Source organism: Polypterus senegalus, chromosome 4 (assembly GCF_016835505.1).
Source record: "Polypterus senegalus isolate Bchr_013 chromosome 4, ASM1683550v1, whole genome shotgun sequence".
Classification (NCBI taxonomy): domain Eukaryota; kingdom Metazoa; phylum Chordata; class Cladistia; order Polypteriformes; family Polypteridae; genus Polypterus; species Polypterus senegalus.
In genome coordinates, this window is record NC_053157.1 from 114,129,551 (window position 1) to 114,150,388 (window position 20,838).

General features: G+C 38.4%; 1 protein-coding gene across 1 annotated transcript in view; it reads right to left on the bottom strand.

Annotated features, from left to right (window-relative positions):
- Positions 1–444: 444 nt before the first annotated feature.
- scfd2 (sec1 family domain containing 2) overlaps positions 445–20,838 on the bottom strand; it is a 585,419-nt gene continuing 565,025 nt past the window's right edge. Inside the window, exons 8-9 of the mRNA XM_039751194.1 lie at positions 16,736–16,855; positions 445–1,483 (exon numbers count right to left, since the gene is read on the bottom strand). Coding sequence (XP_039607128.1) covers positions 1,391–1,483; positions 16,736–16,855 — 213 coding nt within the window. The 3' untranslated portion in view covers positions 445–1,390. The remainder of the gene's footprint in view (positions 1,484–16,735; positions 16,856–20,838) is intronic.

Sequence of the window (20,838 nt, forward strand, 5' to 3'; positions counted from 1 at the left end):
TAAATATCCGACAACATGGAAACCCCAAAGAGCTGATGCATCATGCTGCGACTCCAAGTTCTGTGATGACAGCCTTAAAAGTAAGTGTGGTCAAGCAAGTCCTTTCCTCTTGTGAGGTGTGCAATTTAGAGAGTGTGAGGCTGATCACCTATTATCTTCCACAATTATCCAGGCCTGCTTTGAATAGAGGACTGAATAACAATGCTCAAAAGCTGGCACGTATATGTAACAGTGTCAGGAGCAGCGCCTTTACAAATTCAATAGGCTTCTACCTGGAATCGAAGTCTAGCAGTTCAAACACAGTAACAAGAAGGACAAGCAGGGCCTGCTCACGTATCCCTGATGTATGTAATGTTATCACCCACTGAAGAAGAACCCAAAAAAAAAGTAGCTCTGAAAATGTAAGCCATTCAAATTAAGAAACAAGAGAGCAAGGCAACCCAATTTTTAATCAAAGTGAACATTTTTATTATTAAAAAAGGAAGAGGGCAAATTCTAAATATTTTCGACTAATGTAATCTGCTGGATTTCTTTACTGCAGTCTGCTGAACAGATGTGAGCTTTCTGAAAGCCTAATATTTTCCATCTAAGGCAAAGGAATTTTTAAACCCAATGTGTCTTAAAGTGAAGTCGAGGTACCAGTGAATACCCGATTACTGCCACAGAATAAAAATACAATATGCTTATTTTTGTTAATCAAGCATCCCCTGGCTTTGTTTTTTTTTCTCGTAGTTCTGCTACTATTTGTAGAAGTTTCAAAGGAATGTCTGCCTCAATTTTCATTAATTTATTAGACTTAAATTCGCTGAATCAGTACATAAGCTTAAATCCTTCTCTCCATCCATTTTCAAATCTTATGCAGTTCATGCCAGGGTGCCTTTCCCAATAACATCAGGCACAAGGCAGGAACCAACAATGGAGAGGGGGGCAGCCAATCAGAAGGGCACATTCATTCATATAGTCAAACTTACTCACATTTAGAGAAGGAAGCTGAAATAACTATGGGGAAGCTCACAAAGACACAGGCAGAATGTGCCTACTTCCCACCAGGTACAATTTGAACTCACAACACTGGAGATGTGAGGTAGTAACTCTAACCACTCAGCTACCATGCTACCTATAATACACTTTCAAACATAAATTATTCTAAAAGTAGAAATAATGATGCATGCTTTGTCTTGGTTACTGTAAAAATGGACACCTACTGTGCATAAAAGAAAAATTCCACCTATCTATTTTAAAAGGACACAACCAAAATTACAATGATTTCCATTTATTTTCATGTCCTGCCTTCTAATAAAAGAAAATTATCCTATTTGAATAGAAGAGATGTAAAGACACACAAGATTCTCTTGACAGCATCGTCTTGTTTTTTGGTATTTCACTTGGCTTAGACTCCGATGTCTGGGTGCAGCCGGTCTGTGGCAAACAGGAGCTCAGGAATATCCGTGGGTCTCAGCAGTCTGGTGGTGAGCACTACAACCTAGGAGACAGAACAAAAACAGGAGTGTTACACATCTTACTATTTAACACACTCATTACGGCAACAATCCTTAAGAAGTTAGTAGAAGGCATCACAATTGTATCTTTTTGGCCTTGCTCCCATATAGCATCAAAGCAGCTACCATTGTACTATTTCTGCTTTTGCTGATTAATATATAACTTACATATAATCACTACTACATTTCCAGTGTTTTTTTTTTCTTAACTACAAAATGGTTTCCTATTAAATTGTATGTCCTAGATGTATATAACAATAACTTATAACTCAAGTTGGAAATCTTGGTATTTTCTGTAAAAATGCTACACAACGAGGGCAAAGTAAAGTAAAAGTTGCACTCACCTAATAAAGACACTGCTTTTTCTAACCACAGTGCTGTTCAGGATTAAAGAAATACTAAGAGATGAGTAAAAGATAACAATAAAAGGGAAAGGATGTGAGGGTTTCAGAAGTGTGTTTACTAACCTGAAAGTCTCATAAAAACCTGTTAAACGTGTGTAAATAATGTAGCTAAAGGAAAAGTGTGCACATTAAAGTTCTGTTCACATGCCATTAGCTGTTCACTGAAGCAGATGATCAAAAGGATTAAAGAGAACTGCCTTTTTTACAGGCTCTTGAATCAAAGCAGATGATAACGTCATTTAATTAAATCCATCCATCCATTTCCTAACCCGCTGAATCCGAATACAGGGTCACGGGGGTCCGCTGGAGCCAATCCCAGCCAACACAGGGCACAAGGCAGGAACCAATCCTGGGCAGGGTGCCAACCCACCGCAGCATTTAATTAAATGACCTGTTCATTTTAACTGTTTAAACAATGTCGAGATTCACTTTGGGCACCTTGCTCTTGCTTTCAGGTGATTGCTCTACTCTGCTGAATGCAAAGCCCAGTCATTCTGCTGGGAAGAACACTCGAGAGCAGCAGCAGCCGCCACACACCAGTGACTTGACATTTACTGACAAATCAGCAGGGAGAGTGAGCTCAAAAAGTACAGGATATCACGGGGCTTTTAACTCAAACAGTAGATTATGCACTCTTATCATTTTTTTTTATAGGTACTAACTGGTGAACAGACAGTATGCTCAAATTATTGGCTAGTACAATGATATAAAAATATCTAAGAAAAAGGTACAAGGCTAATTTAAAATCAGTTATGACTTACTCAGATTTTACTAAAATTAACCATTGGGACCTCTAAGCCCTCCATTAAAGTTATCTTTATTTAGCACTGCACCACTCCAACACTTCCCACCATCTTCTTTGTCTTACTTCCATTTGTCAGAAGGTACCGTAATATCCAAAGCAGTTCTGCAACAGCTTCAACCCCTGGGCTGCTCCCTACACACAGATCTACTTCTAGCAGCTTATTTACAGTGGGATGCAAAAGTTTGGGCAACCTTGTTAATAGTCATTATTTTCCTGTATAAATTGTTGGTTGTTATGATAAAAAATGTCAGTTAAATATATCATATAGGAGACACACACAGTGATATTTGAGAAGTGAAATGAAGTTTATTGGATTTACAGAAAGTGTGCAATAATTGTTCAAACAAAATCAGGCAGGTGCATAAATTTGGGCACCGTTGTCATTTTATTGATTCCAAAACTTTTAGAACTAATTATTGGAACTCAAATTGGCTTGGTAAGCTCAGTGACCCCTGACCTACATACACAGGTGAATCCTATAAAGAGAAAGAGTATTTAAGGGGGTCAATTGTAAGTTTCCCTCCTCCTTTAATTTTCTCTGAAGAGTAGCAACATGGGGGTCACAAAACAACTCTCAAATGACCTGAAGACAAAGATTGTTCACCATCATGGTTTAGGGGAAGGATACAGAAAGCTGTCCCAGAGATTTAAGCTGTCTGTTTCCACAGTTAGGAACATATTGAGGAAATGGAAGACCACAGGCTCAGTTCAAGTTAAGGCTCGAAGTGGCAGACCAAGAAAGATTTCGGATAGACAGAAGCGACGAATGGTGAGAACAGTCAGAGTCAACCCACAGACCAGCACCAAAGACCTACAACATCATCTTGCAGCAGATGGAGTCACTGTGCATCGTTCAACCATTCGCACTTTACACAAGGAGATGCTGTATGCGAGAGTGATGCAGAGGAAGTCTTTTCTCCGCCCACAGCACAAACAGAGCCGCTTGAGGTATGCTCAAGCACATTTGGACAAGCCAGCTTCATTTTGGAATAAGGTGCTGTGGACTGATGAAACTAAAATTGAGTTATTTGGGCATAACAAGGGCGTTATGCATGGAGGAAAAAGAACACAGCATTCCAAGAAAAACACCTGCTACCTACAGTAAAATATGGTGGTGGTTCCATCATGCTGTGGGGCTGTGTGACCAGTGCAGGGACTGGGAATCTTGTCAAAGTTGAGGGACGCATGGATTCCACTCAGTATCAGCAGATTCTGGAGACCAATGTCCAGGAATCAGTGACAAAGCTGAAGCTGCGCGGGCTGGATCTTTCAACAAGACAACGACCCGAAACACTGCTCAAAATCCACTAAGGCATTCATGCAGAGGAACAAGTACAACGTTCTGGAATGGCCATCTCAGTCCCCAGACCTGAATATAATTGAAAATCTGTGGTGTGAGTTAAAGAGAGCTGTCCATGCTCGGAAGCCATCAAACCTGAATGAACTAGAGATGTTTTGTAAAGAGGAATGGTCCAAAATACCTTCAACCACAATCCAGACTCTCATTGGAACCTACAGGAAGCGTTTAGAGGCTGTAATTTCTGCAAAAGGCGGATCTACTAAATATTGATTTCATTTCTTTTTTGTGGTGCCCAAATTTATGCACCTGCCTGATTTTGTTTGAACAATTATTGCACACTTTCTGTAAATCCAATAAACTTCATTTGACTTCTCAAATATCACTGTGTGTGTCTCCTATATGATATATTTAACTGACATTTTTTATCGTAACAACCAACAATTTATACAGGAAAATAACGACTATTAACACGGTTGCCCAAACATTTGCATCCCACTGTATATGCTGTACATTTGTTACTACTGTTGTTTATTATTGGATCTTTTTATTATTTATTACTATTTATTTCAATTTATTACTATCAACTCATTTACCATTTATTTATTTATAGTATAGTTTCCACCTATTTGTACTTGTCCTGTGTTTATGTACGTATACATTGCATTGTGGTCATAGATGACTTTATTTTGTGCTTCTGCGTATGGGTAGTTTGATAATAAAGCCACTTTACTTGAAATTAAGTAGGGTCTATTCTTCATCTGTTTTGACGTCTGACATGAGTTACTTGTGTGCACCCCTGGAAAACAGGCCAGCTTGATGCACTACCTTTCTGAAACAAAAGTCTGATTCCAAAGAGTGCTCACCAAGTGCAACAAAGTGGGGTTAAATTACAAAGGCATATGACACATACAGTATGCAGAAGTGCTCAAAGATAACCTTCTCTAAACTAATAAATTGCTATTTCCTCTAGATAAGTCATTTTCATTCTATTCGATTTGTTAATCTTCAAGATGTTTATTACACATTTGTGTAATAAAATGTGTAAGCCAAATAAGATGTATTTTTAATGTTTACTTTAGATGAACATTTTACATGCATTAACATGCATTTAGCTTTTGATATTTCAAAATCTTATTTTGAATTAAAAACTAGATTTACATTATATAAAAGTAATTGTTTCTCTGATTTCTCAGAATAGCCCTTTCCATTCAGCATTCATGACCAAAAATGTGTCTTTATAACAAATTCACTGTTTCTCATGGTTATCACCTCTACAGAAGACAGACTTAAAATCTGTCTTCCATATTTCTCAGAATGTTAGATTTTGTCACCTCTCATTTCCATAATGAAGTGTTCAGGATGCAGACGATATCCTCCTCACATAGCTAAAACAGCTAGATAATCCAACCCACTGCCATTAACTTCTTTAAGACAAACAAGTACACACTCTACTTGCAAAATATGTCACGTCGGCACAATAATAGGTGCACTTACTGTCTCCTTTAAGAGGCCGGTGCCCTGTTTGCCCTCAGAACAAACTAAATTTTGAGAATATGTAGTCAACATTCTGCAAAAATATGTCGACTTGAGAAAATCCCAAAACTGTTGCAAATGTGGTGTCCCAACAGTTCCTTTCATCTCATTCCAAATGCTTGACTGAGACTGCAGAGGCCTCTGCATTGATCTGAATCCACTCTCCTGTTTTAAAAACCATTTGTGGACCTTCCTAGCCATGTGGTATGGAACATTTCCTTGTTGACAGACCACATCTGCAGATCAGCATGCAAACAAGGCTATATCTGACCCTTTACAGCATTACAATATGATGGGATCTATTTGTATCAAGAGAAAGCATGTCCAGAGATTTAGCATACCCCCGACACTATTAAACCTTCCTGAAAACTGGCAGGATTGACCCAAGAATAAATGTAATATTAACAATATCCTTGCCATCATATTAGAGGGAGTAGAAAGAACTGGGTGGCTTTTTCTGTCTTCTAGCCTTCAGACTGCACAGTATGCTTCTTACCCCACTGAGGGTGACATCTCTCATCAATGACAAGGCAGGGCGAGTAACTCATTTTGAGGTTCCTCTTATCACACCATTGAAGTTCTTGGTTACTAGTTGATTGACTGTAGCATATCCAGCACTTTGGCCACAGCATTCCTATGTTGTTTTAAATGTGCTATATAAATAAATTGACATTGACATTACTCTGCATACTACCGGGATATATGAACCTCCTTTATTAATGGTCTGTTTCTTCCACTGGTTGGCTATTTTTTTGGGAAATAGTTAATACCCTTGCAAAATTGTTATGTTATGTGTGAAAGCCCCAGCAGGCTTGCCATTCCTGATTCGTTCATGTCTGCGCTTCATTCCACATTTCAAAGATATTGAAATATTTAGTCTGGCCCATGCTCTGTGTGAATGACTGGGCTTGCCTCCATTAAATAGTACAAGTGACACAGTCACAGACTGCACAGTCAATCACATGAACTAGGCAGGTGCCTCACGGTGTATGTGGACCCTGAAGAAGTCAACTGACATAAGTCTGCTCCAATCTTATAAAAAGATGCACATTTGTAAAATCACAATGAATGTCATTTAATCAAACATAATCTCGCATTGTCATTATGCCCTATTTTCTCAAAATGTCTGCAAAATTTTGGTAGTAAGCTAATCTTTGCTACAGTAGATAGTTATCTTTTTACTTTTGGTTATATATGTGCATACACCATAATTACTTCAGATTTCCTTAGAAGATTTAGGGCTACAACTGTTTAAATTTGCTGGTCAAACTTTTATGTTTTGAAAAAAAGGAGAAGACACGCTTGAACAGGACATCAAAGACACAACATTTCTACTGATATTTTACCTGGGGCAGTCAGACCATGGAGAATTATACTTGGGGGTATTTGAGTTGTTTACAGCGCTCAGTGATCTGCAAAGTCAACAAAAGTCAGTTACACTAGAAAAACAGGCTGCATATCAACGTCCTTAGGCATCGTCACATTAGGGCCATTATACAGACAGCTACATATAAACTATTTTAGATTGCATTCCTTGATTTGCTGTTTTTCTACAACATAAAGATGGTAAAAATCTGGCATTTTTGTATTTCATATGCACATCAACTTAGTCATGAAAGAGGGTGATAACTCATTAGTTGTCCATTTGACGGACTTGAACACAATTACTGGACTCAAGCAATCCAGGGCTAAGGTGCTAGAAGGGGATGTGGACTAAGCTAATGCCGTGAACCAATTTTTTTAATAGAGTTTCCCTCCCATTTCCACCCTCTTCAAATGACCAGCCTTCCCATACTACGCCTATTACATCCCTGACCATCAGTGTAGACTGCCCGTAACTGAAGACCAAATAAGAAGGCAACTGAGAAAGCTACACACAGGAAAAATGCAGGACCAGATGGAGTCAGTCTTTGAGTTCTTAAGCTCTGTGCTGACCAACTTTATGGTGTCCACTGTCACCTGTTCAATATATCCCTAAGGATCCAGAAAGTGCCATTGCTGTGGAAAACATCCTGCATCGTTCCTGTTCCAAAGAAGGCAGGCGTCTCCTCATCTAATGACTACAGATAAGTGGCACTCATGTCTCATATCATGAAGACCTTTGAGAGACTAGTCCTGGATTATATGAGTCCTCTTGTTGTTGACTATTTTGACCTACTACAATTTGCCTATTGGAGCAGAAGATGCAATTATCTATCTGCTCCATAAAGCTTATTCTCACCTGGACAAAGCTGGCAACACAGTGAGGATTGTTTGATTTCTCCAGCACCTTCAGTAACACCCAGCCATCCCTGTTAAACTGTAAGCTCAGAGATATGCAAGTTGTTGAGATCTATGGTGTCCTGAATAATGGACTCTCTCTCCAGTAGACTGCAGTTTGTCAGACTCAAGGATTGTGTTTCTTATACGGATGTGAGCAACACTTGAGCACTACAAGGAACAGCCATCTTCACATCAGCAACACCAAGGAACTAGTTATTGACTTTCGCCGCACCAATGAGCCTCTGTGTCCAGTCACTATTCAGGGAGTGGATATGGAGGTGGAGCACTCTTACAGGTACTTGGGGGGTCCACATTAATGACAGGATGGACTGGTCATGGAACACAGAGGAACTATAAAAGAAGAGGTAGAACATCCTCTCTCTGGCACACAAACACTGAGTACTTTTAGTCAACAAGTTATTCAACAGGAGTGTGTCAAGAAACACTATTTGGGGCTCCTTTATACCAGTAGCAATACATCTGCAGAATGCCTCACTGGGACTGTGACAGCCAAGTCAGACCTTTTCTTTGTTTTGAATTTTTCTTTCTCTATAGTAAGAGTGTGTTTAGACCAAAGTGTGTATGTATATTTACTTTTATCTATCTATTTATTTAAAGAGCTTCTCTAAAAAGCCAAATTTACCCCTAGGAACAAATAAAGTTCTATCTATCTAATGTCCACATTTGATGATCTCAGAGAAAGGTGAACTCCTCCGGACAATAAATCGAGTGACTGTTCTAGATAGATAGATAGATAGATAGATAGATAGATAGATAGATAGATAGATAGATAGATAGATAGATAGATAGATAGATAGATAGATAGATAGATAGATAGATAGATAGATAGATAGATAGATAGATAGATAGATAGATAGATAGATAGATAGATAGATAGATAGATAGATAGATAGATAGATAGATAGATACTTTATTAATCCCAAGGGGAAATTCACATAATCCAGCAGCAGTATACTGATACAAAGAAACAATATTAAATTAAATAGTAATAAAAATGAAAAAAATTAAAATAAAATTAATGTTAGCATTTACTCCCCCGGGTGGAAAAAAATTAAAATAAAATTAATGTTAGCATTTACTCCCCCGGGTGGAATTGAAGAGTCGCATAGTGTGGGGGAGGAACGATCTCCTCAGTCTGTCAGTGGAGCAGGACAGTGACAAAAGTCTGGATTGAAAAAGTTACTTCAGTTGCTTATCATACATTATGTGAATTCCCAGAGTAACCTAAGAAATTAATAAATAAAAGGAGAGGAACAAAAGAACAGTTAGACCATGTCCTTGCTTTACCCTCTAGCTCTCTATAATTATAATATCTGTATTCAGGAAGTGAGATGGCTTTTAATATTTACGAAATTAAAGCTATATTGTGGTTACACATATTTAAAACTGCTGCTAGGTCTTGGTTAGTGTTAGATCTGAGAAAGTGTAACACCATCCATTTGCACAGTGCTTTTGGGAAGCCAAATAAAATATCAAAATGTTATGTCAATCCAATAGACAGCACAGTAAAGCTAAGAGAAAAGGTAGAAAAGGGCCATGCCTGGGCGTCAGAGATGCAAGCTTGCCCATTGAAATTGTGGTAAACTGATGAATGTGGCACATATAAGCAGTGCAAAGCAGCTTCTAATGTTGTGATCTTTTTTTATTTTCATGTGATACACTAAAATTAAAATGTAATTGAGCCATCACAAATCTTTTCTTTTTAGTTCTGCTGCAAAATGCATGGCCATAAAAGCTCATCTGATGTGGCACGTCTGGTACTCAGAGGACTACTGTATAGCAGCACTTGATTGTTTTTCCTATACTGTCTTCTAAAGGATGACAACTCGCAGTATTTGGTACTAGGAGTCACAGACAAACTGGCCATCATAACTGAAGAGAGAGAAGAAGAGACATGCGAAATGAAGGGGCTGTCTGCCATGTTTGCAGTGGTAAGGACACCAATAATGACGCAGTGACAAACACAAGAATTGAACCTCTGATGCAGAGAGAAAATTCCAGCTGGCTTATGTCATGTTATTTATTGATTATTATTTTTATTTAATTTTAATTTGCTTTTGTAACTATTTCTTTGACATCCTGTAATACAGTTTGAGCTGCATCCTGTGTATGAAAATGTGCTAGACAAATATATGTTGCTATCTGAAGAAACATGTCTGAAAGCAGAGTGGATGTCTTAATGCACAGGAAATTTAAGGGAAGTTTATAAATATTCATTATGGGCTAAAAATATGTAAAATGAGGAAAATGTAAAGATGTGTAATGACTGAGGCAAGGTCTCATTACTTTACTGCACACACATGAGCACTGAGAGAACTTGAGAAATGAAATTTAATTTGCTATTTTTCAGATTCCTTTTGCTAAGGACAACATGAAAACTGTGGACCTCAATAATACAAATCATAGGCTGCTCTGTTTTATAGAGTTGGCCTAAAAAATGACCCCATTTCACAGGGAAACACTATTGTGGCTTTTGGTAATATACCATTTTTGATATTTTCAGTTGGTCTAGTTTCTTGGCAGCTTTTATTCCAAACTGTTGTTTTAAAATGACTGGAAATGACAATCACTTAGTAATGGGGAAGTTACTTTCACAACTATTAATATTTCAGTCTCTAAATATTTAGTAATTGAGGATGTTCAGCGCTAGAGTCTCAGGAAACTGGGATTAGGCCAGGTCATTGTCTGTATGTAGTTGACACATTCCTTTTTTCACACTCGTTTACTTTTTTTTGTCTTCCCCCATATCCCAAAGACATGCGCATTAAGTAAATTGGCGACTCTAAAGTGTGGGGGTATATGCCACAATGGCCTGCTGCTACGCTCAGGCATGCTTCTTGCACTTTGACCAGTGCTATAATAGCAGTCTTCAGCTCCCCGCAATCTTAAACTGGAATAAGAAGGTTTGGAAAATAGAAATGAATGTTTAGCAAATGTTCTATTGCTTCATCATAGTTCATGTCTTACTAGCATTAGATACTAAAACATCCCAAAAAAAATAAAACAGGAAATACACTGGGGCACAGATACAGTCTGGCTGTCAATCAACTTGGGAAAAGAGGTTATGAATACCAAAAATCCCAAAGAACACAAAACTGGTTAGAATATTAGGACATGGTACAAAAATGGATTAACAAGCATGATATACAAAGACATTTACCTTTCCAATATAATGTAAGTAGAAGCACTGAGGAATATTGCCTAAAACGAGAACAGCCTGCTGGATTCTCCAGAAGGATTAATGTCAGCGAATGCTACTGTTGACTAGGATAACCTTGCCACAGATCCAAGTAGGTAGGTTTTTCCTATTTTGAGGACTTTCAAATTCTCTTACTCTGGGCTTTTTTTTTATTTATAATTTATTAGCATGACCTGAGATTAAAAAGACTACTTTGTACAAAACAAATTTAACAACTACACAGAATGAAACAGTCAAAGATGGATTGAACATTAGAACACTCTAGATGAGAACAAGTAAATCAGCCCAACACTGCTCGCCAGTCCTATCCACTTAATTCTCCTTAAATAACATCAAGTCGAGTTTTGAAAGTCCCTAAAGTCCTACTGTCTACTACACTACTTGGTAGCTTATTCCAAGTGTCTATGGTTCTCTGTGTAAAGAAAAACTTCTAATGCTTGTACAAAATGAACCATTAACAACTTTCCAGCTGTGTCACCGTGTTCCTAATGAACTCATTTTAAAATAAAAGTTTTGATCCATTGTACTAATTCCTTTCATAAATTTAAACACTTCAATCTCCTTTTGCTTAAACTGAAAAGGCTCAGCTCTTTTAATCTTTCCTCATAATTCATCCTCTGTAGTCGCTTTTTGCTGAACCTTTTCTAATGCTGCTCCTTTTTGTAGCCTGGCGACCAAAACTACACACAGTGCGTTATAATGGTTGAGCAGAACCTCCTTGGACTTGTACTGCACACATTGTGCTACATAACTTAACATTCTGTTTGCCTTAAAGGCTTCTGAAGACGGTCTGGCAGTTGATCATGTTGAGTCCAGTATGACACCTTAATCCTTCTCATAAGGTGTATTCTCAATTTTCAGACCTCCTATTGTGTACTTAGAGCAAATATTTTTACTTCCTACATGTAATACTTTACATTTACTTACATTAAATTCCATCACCCATAGATCTGCCCAAGCACATTTGCTGATTCAACACATTCCAGATTCTCTGCCAATCCACCTATCTCAGTATCATCTGCACACTTAACCACCTTGTCACTTATATTCCTGTCCAAATCTGTTATATACATTAAAAATAGCAGCGGCCCCTGTGTAACACCACTCTTAACATCGGCCAATTCTGAAGAGGTTCCATGCACCATCACTCTCTACTTCCTGCAACTGAGCCAACTCTGCACCCATCTACACATAACAATCTCAACTCCCAGCTCTTTACTTTGATGCCCAACCTCTCATGTGGCACTTTATGAAGTGTTTTCTGAAAGTCCTGAATTAATAAAATATCATCCACTTTGATCACATCCTTTTGCTGCTACCTCATGAATTCCAGCATGTTAGTAAACATGACCTCCTCTATCTGAACGCATGCTGCCCGTTCAGTAAAACTCCTGTACTTGCCATGTGTTGCTCAACCTTTCCTTAATAATTCCTTCTATCATTTAACTGTGAAGCACATTAAGCTTACTGGCCTATCATTGCTTGGAACTGCCTGGTTACCTTTTTTATATAATGGGATAATATTTGCCCATATATTTGCTATTTTCCAGTCCACTTCCTACAAATATGCATCAAGGGTTTATATATGTACTCACTAACCTCCTTAAGAACTTGAGGGTAAATATTATCTGCCCCTGGTGATTTTTTTTTATTTCAGCCCATTTAAGTTTGAAATTAAGGTTTAAGAGATGAAGTCAGAAAGGCAAACTAAAGTCAAAGTCAGTCAATAAGAAATTTCATATATTAAACAGAACCCAAATGTGAACCAGAAATCTGGATTAAATAGGATGTAGCAAGAGATTTGGGAGCCAGGAATTTGAGCACGATTTTTAACCCTTGTGAGGGATGGCTGAAGTTCTTACCCAGCCTGAACACACTCAAGATGGAAGGACCAGGAGAAAGTGCATGCACAGGGCATTATCTTCCTCTGCCGCCATCCCTCACAACCCATACAGGAGACACAAATCAAAGTTATGAAATCTAAAGGAATTGAAACAAACAGATCAAATTAATAGAATAAGTTGTATGCCAATTTCTTTGAAGTAATCTGAATACTTAGGCGACTTGGAAATGTGTGATGCCCACCTTTATCCTGTCATGGTGATGACATCACATAACATGCTCTTCCAAACTTTAGCAACTGCACAACAACAACAGCATTTTTTTTTACAAAAACAGTATGGTGTCATGAGAGAAACTACTCAAATATATACATTTATAAAAACACATTGGAGTAAAAAAAAGAAAATGAAACCAATGAATTCCTTGACCTTAGAAACTTAATTGATAGCTTGATGATTTAATGCAAGAAATGACTAGGGAAAAAATAAAATATAGTCAGACTATGACAACAAGGAAGTTATCAGCTTACCAAATGTATGAGAGTTCTGAGGTTTCTCTGTCCGTCCGTCGAATCTGAATGAATGCGTAGGCGGCCACAGAACTACACTCATACAGTAAATACTCCCTTCTTTTCTATAAAACAAGCACCCAGACAGTGAGAACTAAAATATTGCTGGTAATACTTTTTAAAAAGGAATTTTTGGCATCTTCCGAAAATCAGGTGACGATGATTCTAGTTGGAGCTCGACCGGAAAGCTTGATCTAAGTTCCAACAGGTCTGTCAGTCTCCTGCACAGTGGAAGTGGCAAGTAGTGTACTTTACTAAAATTTATTATTGTACTTAAAAAACATCTTTACAATGGCTACGAGGACAATTAGGTTATGTCAAGGGAGGATATGCATAAGTTATGTAATGCAGTAGTGAGGCCTCACCTAGAGTGCTGGGTGCAGTTTTAGTCTCTGGGCTACAAAAACAAGACATAGCAGTGCTAACAAAACCCAGATAAGAGTACCTAGGCTGGTTCCAGGACTAGGAGGTGAGTTATGAGGACAGACTGAAGAAGCTGAGCCTTTTCATTTTAAGCATGACATGAATGAAGTGTTATGAAGGCAATTAGCAAGGTGGATCCCAGCTGTTCTTTTAAAATAAACTGTTCAACAAGGACATGAGCATACAGTTGGAAACTTATTAAGAGAAATTTTTCACAAATGTTAGAAAGTTTTTCTACACACCAAGCACCGCTGGTACATGGATTAAATTATGAAGTGGTACAGTAGAGAGCAGAACTTTTGGAATCTTTGTATCTCAACTTGATGTTAGTTTGCAGAATCTGAGTCAACAGGGTTGGACAACTTGCTGAACCGAATGAGCTGTTCTCATCAAAAGTGCTCTGATGTATTAATGGCTGTAGGATACTGCTTAAGCCCTTTTGTATTCAACACATGGTACATTAAACTAACCTGTGCGTAAAATCAAACTTTATATAACCGAGAGCCTCTCAGACTTTGTCCTAGTGATTTGCCTCTTTCATTACTAGTTATTGTAGCACCTCATTATGTTTTTAGTGTTGGACATTGAGCCATCTGTACAAGAGTAATTATGGTTGATATGCTTGCGGCCATTTTAAATTTCATCTCAGTATGAAATGAATAGTTATTGGGATTACCAATTTTAGGCAAACCCTTGTAACCCAATATAAAAAAATACTGAGACTTCAAACTAATGCAATTGTTTTACTGTGAATCTATGGAGGATATAATTAACACAGTACAGTTTATTTTAACAAATCCAGAGATGCACAGATTTTCACTGCTTCCTTCCTTCTGGGATAAAAGCTGCTGCCTTCTTTCTCGCTAATCTGATATTTCTATTTATGGCCAAGAGCAACCTTTAAGGTCAAAGGGTGTCCATTAAATTGCCATGACCTAATGAATACTGTGTTTTCAAGTTCCCAAGATATCACATTTAATGATGCCAGGTATGCAACTTCTGATCTTAATAATATTCTTTTTTCATTATTATTCCTTTGAGGCATCTGAAAGAAGGGGACACTGACCATACCATGATGTATGACAGGAACCCATCATTATACACCTCAGTAACAGGTGTAATCAGGACCCTTCTCTGGCCTGAGAACGCACTGCCATTCTGCACCTTACTGCTAAGTAGGATTCAGATCACTTAATTAGAAAAGCACATACTGACATCAGTCTGGTTGTACATAAACATTGTGTAGTGCTAAGGCACTCCAATGACTAAGCAAAATGAAACATCAAATGAACAGAAGGTGGGGCGGCATGGTGCCTTCCCGGGTCTTCCCTGCGTGGTGTTTGCATATTCACCCCGTGCCTGAGTGGGTTTCCTCCGGGTGCTCCAGTTTCTTCCCACAGTCCAAAGACATGCAGGTAGGTGCACTGGCGATCTTAAATTGTGCTTGGTGTGTGGGTGTGTGTGTCTGCTCTGTGGTGGGCTGGCACCCTGCCTGGGGATTTGTTTCTGCCTTGCTCCCTGTGTTGGCTGGCATTGGCTGCAGCAGACCCCCTGTGACTCTGTGTTAGGATATAGCGGGTTGGACAATGACTGACTGACTGACTGATTGACTGAAGAGGACCTCAAGATGGTGATAGAACATATTGATTTTTTTTTTTCTTATATAACTATGACTGTACATATGAAATGTTGTTATCCTAACTGCATGAAATGTTTATTTAATTGAGCAAAACAAATTCAGCTGCTCTTATTAATACTACAGTATACACTTCTATCGATTCCAACTGGTGATTCAGAACATTATCTACTAATACAGTTCATGGAACAAGAAGGAATCTAATGATATGCTGTTGGCCTCTATTTCTTTAGTTTTTTTACCCTTCCTCAGAGAAATCGGGTACATGTGAAGTGCAGGTTCAAATTGTTTAACTTTTCCACTCCATTGTTATAAACATTTTAAAAAAAATATTCTCTTAACTGCAGCTGACACAGCAGTGCAACAGGTAGCGCTGTTACCTCACTAAATCAACTGCTCTATGCTTGAATTGTATGCCCAGATGTTGTCTTTTTGGAACCTGTGCCTTGTCCCTTCAGTGTTTTTTCCTCTGGGTACTTAGAATCCCCCAACACACACACACACGCATTCCCAGAACTTGCGGGACACATTATTTGCTGGATCCATATTGGTCCTGGCTGAGTGTGATTGTGGGTGTGTGTGTGAATGCACATTGTGATGGACTGGCACACAGCCCAAGGCTGTTTCCTGCCCTATGCTCAGTGCTCCTGCAATAGCCTCCCGTCTACCTAACAGTTCCTCTTCAACAAAAACCAACAGCAATTTATCAAAATATATAAATAAATAAAATTCAACAAAAACAAAGTCAAGCCTTCCACTCCACATGGCCCAACTACATGACCCAAAAAGGCATCTATTCAAAAAATGGATTCACCAAACAAGAAACAGTGCCCTCAATATGCCTTCAGAGAAACAAATATTATGCTCTTTTAAACCTAATCACATATGACTGTCTCCACTCATTTTCATCATGGCAATAATTAGATGGCTAGAACCCAATGTATCGTTTTAATGAACTTGTTTTTTCCATTAGAAAGTAGTTGGGGTCTGGAGCTTATCCCAGCAGTAGTGATCACAAGAGGGGAGTCAACAATAGATGAGACATCAGCCCATCACACCTACTGTACTTACCCACTCCTGCTTATACTAGAACAATCTTGAGCTGATGTTCTTCCTTGAAAATCTTTCAAATCTCTATATAAGTCATGTAACAAGTCATTGCATGTTAGTTGTATGTGGTAAATTAGTAAAACATAAATACAGTAGACTTTGCTGTAATACGGTTGATTTAGTTTGTACTCACCTGAGTGGCCAGTTTCTGTGAACTAACTATCTCTTTAATCAAACGTCCTTCTGAGGGTGTTACTCCTCCCACCACAAAGAGGATCAAAACTGGATGGTCACTGGGGTGGGGACGGCTCACCTGTCATAATGGCAAAGGGAAAACAAAGGAGCACAAATCAATAGGCGGTTCCTTCCACCCGAGGAAGCTGACAACTGGTAGTAAAACAATCACATTTTAATAACACATACTTGATGCTTTTCTGAGCCAACCCTCTGCACCTAAAAGGGAAACGTGGGTGGTCTCTGTATTTAAACAAAGCATACCTCTGATTCTGGAAGTTTATATTAGGAAAAAGTCATTACTCTTGTGTTATTCTAACTGTGTGGCACACATATTTTAATTTTAAAGCTGCAGTCTGTATTCTTAGTCATTTTAATCCAGTTTAGGATTGAATTCAGGGTCACTGGGAGTGAAAACACTACTTGGCATCAAAAAGGCACAAGAAAAGGAGAAAGCACAACGCAGATTTAGAAACACCAAGGTGTTTAACAAAATGTCTCTGGAGTGTGGAAAGAGCCAGAACACTCCACACACGGGATTACCCGGCCTGACATCAACTAGGCCTGAAAGTCTGTCAGGTAGCAACACTATATACTATAATATTCACTTTCTAGTAAAAAGTCAATAATAAACCGTACAAAGATACATATTGTGTCAGAAATCAAGGTCAGGCTGGCATCCCGACTAGGATGGATGGTAGTTTCTCATCTGGCCTGAAGACCATCATAATGAAATATCAATAGGAGATGGCCTCCTTGAGACTTGTGTTCCTCCAATACACAGGGTGTCAGCAGCCTCCTGGTTTAACTCCCATTCGTTCATTAGCATGGCAGCATAAGAATGGTAACCCTGACGGGCCGGTCTTTTGGGGTTCTTGGGTGCTGCCAGGGGGAGCTGCCAGGAGGAAGCTCACATGCCCTTGAGAAATTCTGCCTGACCTAAGAAGTTCTCTTGCTGGCAATGTTGTTGCACTGGAAGTACTTCCAGAGCCAGCTTGGGGAAAAAGAAACACTGCTGTGCCTCCCCCATTCAAGATGGAGTCAGGAGTAATAGGGTGACACTCGCCTGGGGAGAAAGGAAGGAGTAACAGAATTGTATTGTGAAAGAAGAAGAAACTTGTCTAAGATATTTTGTCAAATAAATATATTTATTTGGAACTGGGACTTGTGTGGCTTAAGTTGTGTCTGAGGCTCAGTTATGCCCCTAAAGACCACAACATTTATATATTAAATTATATATTCAATAATGTGTATTAAAATGTACTTCTATTTTAAGTTAGTCACACCATCCTCAAAACAAACACAATTTCCCTATGGGGATTAACAAATGAAAACCCTGCCACCCACCCATTATAACCCATTCATTCATTTTTTTTCAACCACCTCTGGATTGCACACCAGTCCATCAGTGGGAACAGTTAAGTCACCAACTACACTCACCCACGCTGAACCTGTTTAGAGTCATTAATTAACCTGCACATCTTTGGGCATGGAAGGCAACCTGAGGAAGACCAACACAGACAAGGAGAGAATGGGCCATCTCTTCACACTCAGTGACCAGGCCCTGGATTTCAACCTACAACTTTAGAGTGTGAAATAGCAGTGCTAATGACTATGACATTAGTGTTAGCAGACAATACACATTTCATGATTATACTTTGTAACTATAAAATTTCAACAGAAAGTAAGGAAGCATTTCGTAAAAGTACACAATATCAGTGCCTCATGTGCAGGCACAAATTCAAGCTTTGACTACACAGGTTGTTAAGGAAGACGAAATCAAGCAAAAGCTAGACATGAACTGAAAGTATAATACGTACTATCACCACTATATTTGGCTAATGCAGACAGTAATATCAGACAAAGGAAAAACAGCTATTACTGAGATGTACAGTACCTCCATTTAGGATAACACGAAACTAACTTTTTTTTTTTTCCCATCTTTTCTACATACCTAATGTAATGGTTTTCAACTCTTCTGAGGTCCCCATGGGTGTGGGCTTTTATTCCAATCTATTTCACAATCGATGCATCATTCTTACTTTTAACGGATCCCATTGTTTAGTAATCTTGCCTATAAATATTTATATTTTATTTACAAAAAAAATATTTATTTCAGTTTGTTTTGTTTGCCAGAACTTTAAAAGTCTGCATTTCTTTTCCCATTTTCTTTACAATCTGCCCCCTTAATTTTATTCAAACACTGATCATTAGCAAAAAGCAGTGCAGATGCAGGTACAGCCAACATTGAATGCTAAAGGAGAACAATTAATTCACTGTCATTTTCACTTGACTACAAGCTCTTACAAATGAGCAGGAAAATGAATTTGGCGCTGAAGTAATTGCTCTCCTTTAGCATTCAGTGTTGTCAGCATTTGGATACAGTGAAGGAAGTAAACTAAAGAAAATAGTGAATTAAGGAAAACTGCAAAGCAAACAATAAGCATTACAAGTTTTAACAATAACAGAAACTCCTAGAATATTAGAAAAAATAAGAAGAGCACATTTAACAATGAGATGGATTAAGCGTAAGAATGAGGCACTGTTTATGAAATTGATTTGAAAAAAAAAAACCTGCAGCAATGGGGGATCCTGAGGACTGGAGTTGAAAACTACTACTTTAATGCACGTGATCTCTTTACAAATATTTTTTGAAAGTCTGCTGTCTTTATTTGACAAGAGCAACAATGTATGTGTACCCTATTTCCTTTCCAGACACTTTAGCAATATAAATGAGAAGGCTGGGTTCTTTTCATTGGCTGTGTCAGAAAAATATGGGGATTTCTTGCATTGTTTTCTTCATGGTCTCAATTATGACATATGATTCTTTGCTGACAGATACTTGCACTCTCTATACTTATTTCCAGGGTTCACCTACTGTACACCACTTAATGCGGTACCTAAATAATGAATACTTGTTCCACGCAGCAAAAGAGCGACCCTACAAAGACAAAAGGCAGAAGGTGGCATGACTCTACCTAACTTCCAGTTTTATTACTGGGTGGCAAATATACAGTCGATAAGAACCTGGACACAAATAGAAGAACATATACAGGCATGGACCGCAATAGAAGTAAAATCCTGCAGTACTTCTTTGTATTCCCTGCTCTGCGCTCCAATAAACACACGTTATCAGCAATACACTAATAACCCAATTGTGCTCCACTCACTTAGAATCTGGAACCAATGTAGAAAGCATTTTAAGACGGAGAAGCTTCTTTCTGTGGCACCCCTGCAAAAGAACCACCTCTTTCAACCTTCACAAACATATGCAGTTTTTAATATCTGGAAAAAATTTGGAATTAACTTGCTTAGAGATCTTTACATAGACAACGTCTTTGCATCCTATGAACAATTACATTCCAAATTTAACATTCCAGCTACAAATTTAATTTCACTATCTTCAAATCAGGAACTTTGTTAAACAGAACCTTCCAGATTTTCCTCATCTTGCACCCTCATCCACGCTGGAAAAAATATTGCTCAATTTTGAGAAATTAGACTCCATCTCTACAATATATAAAATCATTTTACAATCCCTCCCTTTCAAAGATCCAAGAGGACACTGGGAAAATGACCTCTCAATTAATATATCAGAAAAGGAGTGGAAAGTAGCAATGCAGAGAATTCACTCAAGCTCCATATGCGCAAAGCATACAATTATACAACTCAAAATTATATATTGAGCACATCTGTCTTGACTAAAACTTTCAAATGTTTCCAGGGCATGATCCAACCTGCGAACGTTGCAACCAAGCCCCAGCCTCACTAGGTCACATGTTCTGGGCCTGCTCCAAATTAACATTATTCTGGACAAAAATTTTTAATTACCTCTCAGACAGCCTTGGACTCACAATCCCTCCTAACCCATTAACAGCTGTGTTTGGGGTTCTTCCAGAGGGTCTTAAAGTGGAGAAGGACAAACAAACTGTGATTGCATTCACTACACTGTTGGCACGCAGACTCATTCTGATAAACTGGAAGAACCCAAACTCTCCTCTTTTAAGTCAGTGGGAAACTGATGTGTTATATTATTTAAAATTGGAAAAAATCAAATACTCA